Source organism: Scyliorhinus torazame, chromosome 3 (genome assembly GCF_047496885.1).
Source record: "Scyliorhinus torazame isolate Kashiwa2021f chromosome 3, sScyTor2.1, whole genome shotgun sequence".
Lineage (NCBI taxonomy): Eukaryota > Metazoa > Chordata > Chondrichthyes > Carcharhiniformes > Scyliorhinidae > Scyliorhinus > Scyliorhinus torazame.
Window position 1 is genome coordinate 311,670,665 of NC_092709.1, and position 13,778 is coordinate 311,684,442.

At 44.5% G+C, this 13,778-nt stretch overlaps 1 protein-coding gene across 7 annotated transcripts in view; it reads left to right on the forward strand.

Annotated features, from left to right (window-relative positions):
• Positions 1 to 13,778, forward strand: part of ctbp1 (C-terminal binding protein 1) — a 405,205-nt gene that overhangs the window by 387,538 nt on the left and 3,889 nt on the right. For all 7 annotated transcript variants that reach the window (XM_072497542.1, XM_072497541.1, XM_072497544.1 and 4 more), the window contains 2 exons: positions 9,117 to 9,244; positions 13,080 to 13,197. In XM_072497542.1, coding sequence (XP_072353643.1) covers positions 9,117 to 9,244; positions 13,080 to 13,197 — 246 coding nt within the window. The remainder of the gene's footprint in view (positions 1 to 9,116; positions 9,245 to 13,079; positions 13,198 to 13,778) is intronic.

The window sequence follows — 13,778 nt, forward strand, 5'->3', positions numbered from 1 at the left end:
TGCAGGGAAGGTCTAATCAGCTGAACTACAGTATCTGAGAACTGCCTATGAAGAAAGGATAGAGAGACTTCTTGAAAGAGAACAAATGAGATGGATTACCACGGAATCATGTGTTACGGGGTGGATTTGCAAAGTTTAATCCAGAATTCTGTAAAGTGTACAACACTACAGAAAAGGGAACATATATGAAATCTGATGAAAGACATATTTAGGATTTTTAAATAACCAAATTACATATCCAGAAAAGTTGCAATAAATCTGGAATTGCTTTAAGAGGCAGTTAATGGTGGAGTTGTAGTTTCTGTGAAAGGATGAGCTAGAAGCCCCAATTCTTCCCATTTATTTACTTATTTGATAGTTTGTACTTTCTCCATTCTCAACGTGCCAGATAAAGACAAGATTATATAAATACATAGAAGATAGGAGCAGGAGGAGGCCTTTTGGCCCTTCAAGCCTGCTCCGCCATTTATCACGATCATGGCTGATCATCCAACTCAATACCCTAATCCTGCTTTCTCCCCATAACTTTTGATCCCATTCTCCCCAAGTGCGATATCTAGCCGCCTCTTGAATATATTCAATGTTTTAGCATCAACTACTTCTTGCGGTCATGAATTCCACAGGCTCACCACTCTTTGGGTGAAGAAATGTCTCCTCATCTCTTTGTCAGAAATGGCTTAGCCTGAATCCTCCGACTGTGACCCCTGGTTCTGGACACACCCACCATCGGGAACATCTTCCCTGCATCTACCCTGTCTAGTCCTGTTAGAATTTTATAAGTCTCTATGAGATCCCCCCTCATTCTTATGACCTCCAGCAAGAACAATCCTAACCTAGTCAATCTCTCCTCATATGACAGTCCTGCCATCTCTGGAATCAGTCTGGTAAACCTTCGCTTCACTCCCTTCCCGTAACAGCCTCCCCGAACAGGCGCTGGAATGTGGCGACTAGGGGCTTTTCACAGTAACTTCATTTGAAGCCTACTTGTGACAATAAGCGATTTTCATTTCATTTTCATTGAGATCAAGAACATCCTTCCTCAGAAAAGGAGACCAAAACTGCACACACTATTCTAGGTGTGGTCTCAACAAGGCCATGTATAATTGCAACAACACATCCCTGCTCCTGTACTCAACCTCTTGCAGTGAAGGCCAACATACCATTAGCCTTTACCGCCTGCTGCACCTGCATGCTTACCTTCAGCGACTGGTGCACAAGGACACACAGTTCCTGCTGCACATTCCCCTCTCCCAATTTACAACCGTTCAGGTAGTAATCTGCCTTCCTGTTTTTGCTTCCAAAGTGAATAACCTCCCACTTATCCAAATTATGCTGCATCTGCCATTGTTTGTGCACTAGCCCAACCTGTCCAGATCATCTGCAAACTTTGAGATGTTACATTTTGTTCCCTCATCCAAATCATTAATAGATCTTGTGAATAGCTGGGGTCCCAGCACCGATCCTTGTGGCACCCCACTAGCTACTGCCTGCCAATTTGAAAAGGACCCATTAATCCCTACTCTTTGTTTCCTTTCTGCCAACCAGTTTTCTATACACCTCAGTATACTCCCCCCATTCCCATGCTCTTTGATATTGCACAATAATCTCTTATGCGGGGCTTTGTCATGCCTTCTGAAAGTCCAAATATACCACATCGACTGGCTCCCCCTTGTCAACTGTACTGGTTATGTCTTCAAAGAATTCCAACAGATTTGTCAAGTGTGATTTCCCATTCATAAATCCCATGCTGACTCTGACTGATCCTGCCACTGCTTTCTAAATGTTCTGCCATAAAGTCCTTGATAATGGATTCAAGAATTTTCCCCACTACCGATGTTAGGCTTACTGGACTGTAATTCCCTGTATCCCCTCTACTTCTCTTTTTGAATATTGGAGTGACATTAGCTACCCTCCAATCTGCAGGGACTGTTCCAGAGTCTATAGGATCCTGGAAGGTGACCACCAATGCATCCACTATTTCCAGAGTCATCTCCTTAAGCACTCTGGGTTGCAGATTGTCAGGCCCTGGGGATTTATCTGCCTTCAAACCCATCAATTTCCCCAGCACCATTTCGCTACTAATATTGATCTCCCTCAGTTCTTCCCTCTCACTAAACCTTTCATTCTCCAACATTTCTGGTATCTGATTTGTATCCTCTTTTGTGAAGACAGAACCAAAGTATGTATTCAATTGCTCAGCCATTTCTTTGTCCCTTATTATACATTCCCCTGTTTCTGTCTTTGGGGGGGCCTACATTTGTCTTTACCAATCTCTTTTCTCTTCACATATCTATAGAAACTCTTAGTGTCAGTCTTTGTGTTCCCTACAAGCTTACTTTCCTACTGTATTTTCCCCTTCTTAATCAATCCCTTGGTACCTCTTTGCTGAATTCTAAACTGCTCCCAATACTCAAACCTATTATTTTTCTTGGCCAATCTGTATGCTTCTTCCTTGGATCCGATACTATTTCTGTTCAGAAGGCCCATTTTTCAGATGAGACATTAAGCAATTTACATGTTAGATGTTCACATGACACTTTTTAGAAGAAGGGAGTTCTCCCAGTTATCTGGCCAAAATTCCAGATTCATCCCTCAACCAACACTACCAAAGTACAGTAGCTAGTACAGTATTTGATTGTACTTTATGGGATTTGCTATATGCATGTTGCTTGCCATATTGCCTAGATGACATTGATTACTGCATGTCAGAAGCAATTCATTAATTTGAAAGTTTGTGGTGTCCTGTGGCTAAGGGCGGCACGGCAGCACAGTGGTTAGCACTGTTGCTTCACAGCACCAGGGACCCGGGTTTGATCCCCAATGTGGGTCACTGTGGAGATTTCACGTTCTCCCCATGTCTGCATGGGTTTCCTCCCACAAGTCTGAAAGACGTGCTGTTAGGTGAATTAGACGTTCTGAATTCTCCCTCAGCATATGCGAACAGGCGCCGGAGTGTGGCGACTAGGGGCTTCTCACAGTAACTTCATTGCAGTGTAAGCCTACTTATGACACTAATAAAGATTATTATTATAAAGAAGAAGGACCCCTACAAATGCAGGATTTATCTTTACCTTAACCAGCCTCAGCTGCAGTTCTGACACCACATGCGTCACCACGCAACTTCCTTTTAGTCCTTGCACTTTTTCTGATGTCGATTGTTAACCTGTCCCTAATTCAGGACTAGTTTTCATTGTAGGCCCATGTCCAATCAGAACTGCCCAAATGTACCATGTCGGACCTTGTTAACGACATAAAAATATCCTAAATATTGTAGAAGCTGTTAAACTCGATTTGAACTCCGAGATGTCATAAATGGAAAGATCTGTGTCTGTATAGCCAGTTCTTCTGTAATTGTGTCAGCTTGCCTTCAGATCTCCTGGACTTAATCATGTCATCCAGGCTGACACTAGTGCAATAGGAGCATTGTGGGAGATGCAGCCTCTTGGATGAGACAATGAACCAAGATCCTGTGGATGGAACTGAGTCCACAGTGTTATCTGAAGAAGAGCCGGGGAGATCCCTGATGTCCTGGCTAACCGTTTTCCCTCGACCAACATCGCCAAAAAATTGTAATTTGCTGTTTGCAGGACTCTACTTTGTGCAGGTTGGCTGCTGCGTTTGTCTACGAAACCACAGTAACCACTTCAAAAATGGTTCATTGGCTGTAAAGATCCTTGGGACATCCTGAGGACGTGAAAGGAGCTATATAAATGCAAGTTTGTTCTTATTATGTGTAACTAATTGAATTCCCATGCTACTGCTCGCAGATAGTTGGGGTGTGAAGCACAATGTTCTGTATGTTTCGCCTGCATTGAGTTTGTCAGCATCTTGTGTCTCAGAATTTGCTGAATTTCCATGGTGGGGGAGGGAACACTATGATCACTCAAATTGGGTCTTTGACTCCATAAGTTTGAGGTCAACATAGTTCACCGTGGTGCTGTTAATTAAATATTTTGCATTTTTCAGATTCAGTACTCTGGAGGTTGATGCTAATTGTACACTAATTGTGTTCAAATATACGCAGGTGGTGGATATTAAATGGGGTATCACTTCAGCACTTATAAAGAGGCTTGTATTGCATTCTCTTTTTAGTTTTCTTAGGGAGTTGCTCCTCTGGTTTTGGCTGCACTTCAGCCCCTGATCTTTGGCCATGTGGTGCGAGGGGAGCAGGGAGCAGGACTTCCTGGTAGGCTGCTCCTGGGCCTGGCCAAGCTGACCATTAACAGGTCCAGGTAGCGGGCGAGCGAGAGAGTTGTCCGGCCCGAATGTCCTTTTTCTATGACAATGTTTGCGGCCTCCTGGGTCTCCTTGGCAAGGGAGCATGCGGTGTCCACTGGCACGCTTTGAGGCCTTTTGTGTGTGTCTCAGTTATGCAAAGTGAGAAGCTACATCAAAAGTTTAGGGAACCCAAGGAAATAACATCTGTCTGCCTCCCCCTGCATTACGAGTGCTTGTGCGATTCTTGTTTCACTTTGTCACTCTGCTTGCGCCTTTTGATTGTTACTCACTCTCCATGGGCAGAACCTTCGGTTCTCGGCTGGTGTCCGCTTGCTGCTTGAAAAAGCAGCGAGACACCCGCATTGTCTCTGAGGAGGAAGGCCTACCGTATTTTCTTACCTTCAGGTAGCTAAGTGGACAGCAGCAGGCCATCCTCCAGACTAAGGATCCCGGAGGCCAATCTCTTGCCCACCAAGAACTGCTGGCCAGTCTCCGTCTGGGAGCCCTTGCATTCGGCAGCGCTATGGAGGAGGCTGTGGTTGCTGCCAGAACCCTCACCCAGAGTTCGAAGATCATGGAATGACTGGGGAGGTATCTCATGGGGAGGGGGTGCCATGTGGGTTGGCAGCAGGGATTCCCTGTCAAAGGCCAATCCCCATGTCCATGCCCTCAATCGTGTGTGGATTAATGTAGGTTGACAGATTTCCCCCACCAAACTGTCATGCAGCCTGCACAGCTTTACCAGTCATGCAGACTACATGTCAGCAGGCCTGCCTCTAGCTAGGATTCTGGGGGAGGCAGGGAGGGAAGGACAGCCGTGGACCTTTCAGCGCAGTACTTACTTGCAGTGGAGGTGGGAAGACGTCCGACATCTGTCCGGATACCAACCTGTCAAATTCTCAGGCCTATCTGCCTCCATCCTTATCTCTTGCAGAGGTAGAAGATTCCAGCCCATGCCAGTACTTACCCACGTTTCTTCCAGGTTCTTTGTTTCTGACGGTAACCAAGTTACACACTTGTTCTCTTGGTTGTTATTCTCCTTCTTTCATTCACTCTTTTTAATGGAACCTAAGCCATGGGAAACGGGGAGGGAGAGCCGGGTGCCAGCATAATGAATGGGAGAACGCAGCAGTAAGAGCTGACACTGATTGCCTTTTACAGAGAGTCATCAAGATATATTTGCCTTTATCCTTCTGGGGATGCATGCTTCATACTGGGTCTTGGGAGCGTAAGATTGAGTTGGGACAGGCACTGGAGTTGTCCATGGTCTGATATCTCCCTCCGGGGATGAAACGGTTGAAGTATGAGGAGAGATTAAACAGTTTGGGCTTATAACTTGCTGGAGTTTAGAAGGATGTGAGGGGATCTGATCGAGGTATATAAAATACTAACTGGGTGGGTAAACTAAACCTAGATCAAATGTTCACCCTTGTGGGAACTAGAGGTCACAGATATAGGGTGAAAGGCAGTAGACTTAGAACTGAAATGAGGAGGAACTACTTCTCGCAGAGGGTGCTGAACATGTGAACCTCGCTGACCCATAGTGCAGTGGAGTCTGAGTCAAGAATGAGATGGATATATTTCTGATAAAAATGGGTTAAAGGGATATGGTGAATAGGTAGGGAGGTGGATTTGAGACCAGGAAGAGATCAGCCATGATCTAATTGAATGTGGGAGCAGGCTTGAATTTCCTACTTCTGCCCTATGTTCCCTTTGTGGAGAGGGTATATGGGGTGTGAAAGCTACAATTTTGCTTTAGGAATGGGAAAGACATCAGAATAATGGACGTTCTGAGAGAGAACTTTATAGTTAAGTTTTTCAATTTATTACAATTTTGATTTCTTAATTATGTTATAAATTCTAACTTTAGGGGCTTAGGTAATGTATTGAGTTATTATTTTCTGACAATGTACCTCTGATTCAAATTGAGCCTAGCCTGATGGAATGGAGGTCTGCTGACTGGAAGGGCCGTAGGTGAATTGAGTTTAAAGAACCCTGACATCTATGGACCTACAGCACAACTTTTTTTTAAAACTACCCAATTATTTTGTTTTTAATTAAGGAGCAATTTAGCATGTCCAATCCACCTACCCAGCACATCTTTGGGTTGTGGGGGTGATACCACACAGACACTGGGCGAATGCGCAAACTTCACACGGACAGTCACCCGGGGCCAGGATCGGTCCTAGGCACCGTGAGACAGCATTGCTAACCCCTGCACCACCGTGCTGCTCTCCTACAGCACCAAACTGTCCTGATTATAGCGGTGCTACCCAGGCAGACCTAAAGATGATTGATTTGTATGAGAATTGGTGAAAATGGCATCATGCTGCATGGCAATGGGAGATTCTGTTTCGACGTAGGGGATGTGGTTTATTGTTGGCAGAAACACCGGAACTTTATTTCTTAACCAGCTATGCTGTAGCTGACCTGGAAGTGCTTGATGTTGACACTTCAGGCATAATTTTGGAAACCCACTAAGGCAAGGGGCCTGGAAGTTCCTGCTAGTGTGCTCGTTTGCCAACATGATCCTGCGTCCAGGCCCCTTGTAAGAAGGTAAGATTTGGGAGTGTAATGAGGCCATAATGGGACCTATTACGACCTTGTCCTGTGCTGACTGGAGTGGCGGCAACACGGCCAGTAGGCAATGGCAGCCTCCCAGTGGAGCCCCAGGGCCTGTGCGCTATTTAAGCATTCTTCACTTACAAATAGCCAGAGATCACCCTGTACAAGGTGGTCTAGCAGCCTCTTCCCCCTCTCTCGCGGTAACTCTCTCGTGTTAGCACTCGTTTCAGCCCTCCCTCTCTCTCTCTCTCTGGCGCTTGCACTCCCTCTTCACCCCCCCCCCCCCCCCCCCTTACCCTTGGCAGGTTTACTGGAGGGCCCCCTGCTGCCTTCCAGCATGGGAGTTTTCAATTGGACAAATGCTTCCCCTGGACATTCCAACAAAGTTTGTTGCATATACTGGGTTCGGTCCTGGAATGATGTTGGAGGACTGACCCAAAACAAAACTCCTGCCCTGAGTGTTTGAAATGAGATGTGTGTCATTACCAACCATGAACATGTTTCATTTTAATAAACAACAATAAAAAAAACATTGTGGAAAGTAAATTTTAACCCCCTCCTCCCCGGTACTTTTAAATTTGAGCTTTGTGACTTGAAGCTCTGCTTCCACAGAAGGGGCAGCACGGTAGCACAGCTCCAGAGTCCCAGGTTCGTTTCCCGGCTTGGGTCACTGTCTGTGCGGAGTCTGCACATTCTCCCCGTGTCTGCGTGGATTTCCTCCGGGTGCTCCAATTTCCTCCCACAGTCCAAAGATGTGCAGGTTAGGCAGATTGGCCATGCTAAATTGCCCTTAGTGTCCGAAAGGTTTAGGTGGGGTTACTGGGTTACGGGGATAGGGTGGAGGCGTGGGGCTTAAGTAGGGTGCTCTTTCCAAGGGCTGGTGCAAACTCGATGGGCCGGGTGGCCTCCTTCTGCACTGTAAATTCTATGAATCTTGCTACCACATCGTTTTGACTGACTATTGCAGTGGTTAGCACTGCTGCCTCACAGTGCCAAGGACTCTGGTCTGATTCCAACCTCTGGTTACTGTCTGTGTGGCGTTTGCACATTATCCCCGTGTCTGCATGTGTTTCCTCCCGGTGCTCCAGTTTCCACCCACAGTCCAAAGATGTGCAGGCTTGGTGGTTTGTCCATGGTAAATTGCGCCTAGAAGTGTCCAAAGGTTAGGTGGGATTACAGGGATAGGGTTGGGGATTGGGCCCAAGTAGGGTGGTCTTTTGAAGGGTCAGTGCAGACTCAATGGGCTGAATGACCTCGCTCTGCACTGTAGGAATTCTATTCTGTGATTCTATGGATTTATTCAACTTTGGGTTCTGTTATGTTATTGATACCCTGATTGTATTTCAACATAGGCCACAACAGGGAAGCCAACAGCTCTCCTGCTAAAGGAAAATAATTCAGTAACTGTCAGGAAGAACAAAATGGGCCTTGAATTTAGGTGTTGCAACTTCTCTTTGTGGGTGGGGAACAGGATTGCTCCCCCATGACTCACCTTGTCAGTGTTCCTTCCTTTCGGATCAGAGGCCTCTACTTGCTCAAATTTCCCCTCTTGCCCATGTCAGACAGGCACCTGACTAATGGCATGCTGATGAGAACGATGACTTGAAACAAACCCAGGTCTCAAACTTAGGCTTTCCGATACAATTTTCACTCATCTCACCCCACTATCCATCCAAAATTTGCAGGAGTTCAAATCAATCTCAAGGAAAGTAAAAGTTTATTTCAGGGTACATTGTGTTGTGGGTGATGAGCTGTAATCGCCAGAAAGCACCTGATGGCCGTCGTATCGCATGGTTAACATCGGTCAATTAAAGACTATTATAGTGTTATTATTATGCATCTTCTTATTTAAATCCATTGGTGATGTCATCAGCAACTGCTGTGACATCATTAGTTGTTACCTGTGTATATTCGTATTTAGAGCGTTGGTTCTAATCCTATTCTGTAACTGTTATTTCTATTTTTAACTAGCTGCTCCTGATTTTAGTCCATACTGTATTTCAAACTTTGTTACTTTTATGTATTAAAGAAGATTAACTTGACACATTTCAACTAACTTTTTGTGGTCAAGTTACCACAGAGACTCACTGCAATAATGAATGCAGTGTCTCTACAGAAAGATTACTAATAGACAAAACATCTGTATTGATGTATCAATAAATGACCATTAGTAGGATTATTGACCTGAAGATTTAACTATTAGTTATACTTTGAAAAAATGAACACAATTTAAACACAATTGTATATCTTTACTGACTGAAAATATTTAATTGATTTTCTTTTGGTCAGATTGAATGGATATTCATTTAAAATATATATATTTGTGTACACAGTTTTAGTCAAGGTCCTTTAAAAGATGCTCCAAACCTAATCTGTACGCCGCATGCTGCCTGGTACAGTGAACAAGCTTCAATTGAGATGAGAGAAGAGGCAGCCCAAGAAATCCGGAGAGCTATTACAGGTAAGCTGTTGTGAACATGCCTAAGCCTGATTTTGCTTTGCGCAACAGTGAATTGTGGGTGATGGTGAGTCAACAGCTCGTTCTGCATCTATCTTGACTTTAATTTCCATTGGCTGCAGGAGAGATTGACTATCACTTGTATATGCGGCAGCACAAAGTCAAAATCTACCCCAAAATGTTTTCCCTTTCCATAATGCAATCTGGAGGCAGTGTAGCCTTTACACTTGCAAATAATGCAATCTAACTTTAGTTTATAATAATCTTAATTAGTGTCACAAGTAGGCTTACATTAACATAGGACATTTAACATAGAAAAATACAGCACAGAGCAGGCCCTTCGGCCCACGATGTTGTGCCGAACCTTTGTTATAGATTAATCATAGATTATCATTGAATTTACAGTGCAGAAGGAGGCCATTCGGCCCATTGAGTTTGCACCGGCTCTTGGAAAGAGCACCCTACCCATAGTCAACACCTCCACCCAACACTAAGGGCAATTTATCATGGCGAATCCACCTAACCTGCACATCTTTGGACTGTGGGAGGAAACCGGAGCACCCGGAGGAAACCCACGCAGACACTGGGAGGATGTGCAGACTCCACACAGACAGTGACCCAAGCCGGATTCGAACCTGGGACCCTGGAGCTGTGAAGCAATTGTGCTATGCACAATGCTACCGTGCTGCCCTTAAGAACAAATTAATCTACACTATTATCATTTTACCGTAATCCATGTGCCTATCCAATAGATGCTTGAAGGTCCCTAATGTTTCCGACTCAACTACTTCCACAGGCAGTGCATTCCATGCCCCACTACTCTCTGGGTAAAGAACCTACTTCTGACATCCCCCCTATATCTTCCACCATTCACCTTAAATTTATGTCCCCTTGTAATGGTTTGTTCCACCCAGGGAAAAAGTCTCTGACTGTCTATCTATTCCCCTGATCATCTTATAAACCTCTATCAAGTCGCCCCTCATCCTTTTCCGTTCTAATGAGAAAAGGCCTAGCACCCTCAACCTTTCCTCGTAAGACCTACTCTCCATTCCAGGCAACATCCTGGTAAATCTCCTTTGCACCTTTTCCAAAGCTTCCACATCCTTCCTAAAATGAGGCGACCAGAACTGTACACAGTACTCCAAATGTGGCCTTACCAAAGTCTTGTACAGCTGCATCATCACCTCACGGCTCTTAAATTCAATCCCTCTGTTAATGAACGCTAGCACACCATAGGCCTTCTTTACAGCTCTATCCACTTGAGTGGCAACTTTCAAAGATGTATGAACATAGACCCCAAGATCTCTCTGCTCCTCCACATTGCCAGGAACTCTACCGTTAACCCTGTATTCTGCATTCATATTTGTCCTTCCAAAATGGACAACCTCACACTTTTCAGGGTTAAACTCCATCTGCCACTTCTCAGCCCAGCTCTGCATCCTATCTATGTCTCTAAGCAGCCGACAACAACCCTCCTCACTATCCACAACTCCACCAATCTTCGTATCATCTGCAAATTTACTGACCCACCCTTCAACTCTCTCATCCAAGTCATTAATGAAAATCACAAACAGCAGAGGACCCAGAAATGATCCCTGCGGTACGCCACTGGTAACTGGGAGCCAGGCTGATTGTTTGCCATCTACCACCACTCTCTGACTTCTATTGGTTAGCCAGTTCGTTATCCAACTGGCCAAATTTCCCACTATCCCATGCCTCCTTACTTTCTGCAGAAGTCTACCATGGGGAACCTTATCAAATGCCTTACAAAAATCCATGTACACTACATCCACTGCTTTACCTTCATCCACATGCTTGGTCACCTCCTCAAAGAATTCAATAAGACTTGTAAGGCAAGACCTACCCCTCACAAATCCGTGCTGACTATCCCTAATCAAGCAGTGTCTTTCCAGATGCTCAGAAATCCTATCCTTCAGTACCCTTTCCATGACTTTGCCTACCACCGAAGTAAGACTAACTGGCCTGTAATTCCCAGGGTTATCCCTAGTCCCTTTTTTAAACAGGGGCACGACATTCGCCACTCTCCAATCCCCTGGTACCACCCCTGTTGACAGTGAGGGCGAAAAGATCATTGCCAACGGCTCTGCAATTTCATCTCTTGCTTCCCATAGAATCCTTGGATATATCCCGTCAGGTCCGGGGAACTTGTCTATCCTCAAGTTTTTCAACATACCCAACACATCTTCCTTCCGAACACGTATTTCCTCGAGCTTACCAGTCTGTTTCACACTGTCCTCTCCAACAATATGGCCCCTCTCATTTGTAAATACAGAAGAAAAGTACTCGTTCAAGACCTCTCCTATCTCTTCAGACTCCATACACAATCTCCCGCTACTGTCCTTGATCGGACCTACCCTCGCTCTAGTCATTCTTTTATTTCTCACATATGTGTAAAAGGCCTTGGGGTTTTCCTTGATCCTACCCGCCAAAGATTGTTCATGCCCTCTCTTAGCTCTCCTAATCCCTTTCTTCAGTTCCCTCCTGGCTATCTTGTATCCCTCCAATGCCCTGTCTGAACCTTGTTTCCTCAACCTTACATAAGTCTCCTTTTTCCTCTTAACAAGACATTCAACCTCTCTTGTCAACCATGGTTTCCTCACTCGACCATCTCTTCCCTGCCTGACAAGGACATGCATATCAAGGACACGTAGTACCTGTTCCTTGAACAAGTTCCACATTTCACTTGTGTCCTTCCCTGACAGCCTATGTTCCCAACTTATGCACTTCAATTCTTGTCTGACAACATCGTATTTACCCTTCCCCCAATTGTAAACCTTGCCCTGTTACATGCACCTATCCCTCTCCATTACTAAAGTGAAAGTCACAGACTTTCTCACTGCGGTGAAGTTACTGTGAAAATCCCCTAGTTGCCACACTCCGGCGCCTGTTCGGGTACACTGAGGGAGAATTCAGAATGTCCAAATTACCTAACAAGCACGTCTTTCGGGAGTTGTGGGAGGAAACCGGAGTACCCGGAGGAAACCCACGCAGACACAAGGAGAATGTGCAGAATCCGCACAGATAATGACCAAGCCGGGAATCGAACCTGGGACCATGGAGCTGTTAAGCAACAGTGCTAACCACTGTGCTAGGAAGCGGCCCCATCCATGAAAATCCGTGATTTTCTGAAAAACCTACAAATGGGTAAAACATAAATGGATTCCCAATATATTGAACACCTCTTTGAAGCAGCTAACCCTTTGGCTGTATTTACCAAAGAAGCATCATATTGGATTGAAATGTTATCTCTGTTTCTCCCTCCACAGAAGCTTCTAGACTTGCATAGTTTTTCCAGCATTTTCTGTTTTATTTCTAATCTCCAGCACCCGCACTGTTTTGCTTTTACTTTAGCCCTTTTTATCTGTCATTTCTCCTAACCTTTTTAATTTTTTCTTTTTCAAATATTTATCTTTTGGAGGTGCCTCAGCAATTGTTTCTTATCCTCAAGTGCAGAAAACAAGCATGTATTCACTACTGTCTGGGGTTCTGTCTTCGCATCTTCCTATCCTGGATTCCTTCATACACTTATCAAAGCTCCAAATATTGTCATTCTATGAGTCCATGCAAAAGCACACAGTAATATAGAATGGAAAAGAAATGTACTTGCAAATTTGAAAATTGTACACGCCACCTTGCGATGCAGATATTAAGTATGAATTTTCTAAATTGATTCATGGTATTTGGCATTGCTCACCCCTGAGGGTTGTATGTTTCTCTTAATGGGCGAGTTCTTGTGCTCAAGTTTTACTTCAAATGTACGTTTTATTGTGCTGTGGGGTGACCAGTCGGTGAACACATTTTCTGTATTTCATTTTAGGTCGCATCCCAGACAGCCTGAAAAATTGTATTAATAAAGATTACCTGACTGCAGCTACTCACTGGGCTGGAATGGACCCTACAGCAGTTCACCCAGAACTAAATGGTGCTGCCTACAGGTAAGTACTGTAGGAAAGGCAAAGTCTTGGTTAAAGAATATGACATTTACGATCAACTGTGAGTTCAGGGGCTGTGATGCTGGCTTCAAATCCAACTATGGCAAGTTGCCGAATTGAAATGAAAAAAAAATGAAAATTGCTTATTGTCACAAGTAGGCTTCAAATGAAGTTACTGTGAAAAGCCCCTAGTCTCCACATTCTGGCACCAATAAATCAGTTATTTTGTGGGCTGGTGTTGTCAGTAAAAGGAATCGTAAAAGCTGCCAGAAGTTCATAAAACCCGAACTGATTGAGGCTCCTCCTGTAACAAAGCAACTGATAGGCAAGGGGGAAGATCGAGGAGGGAGGACACCAGAGAACAGGAATTCCTCAACCTCGGTCTCTGTTGGGACCTGCTGTAAGCAAGATGAGGCCCACTGGGTTTCACATTGAAGATGCTTTACACAATAAATTTAGATTAAAACTATGTAAGTAACATTTAACTTCAGAGCAGTTTTATTTATTTATTGAAAAACCTACATTCACAGCCAAAGATCACTTCTAGAAACAGCACTGAGGCTGAAGGGAGTGCAATAATATTA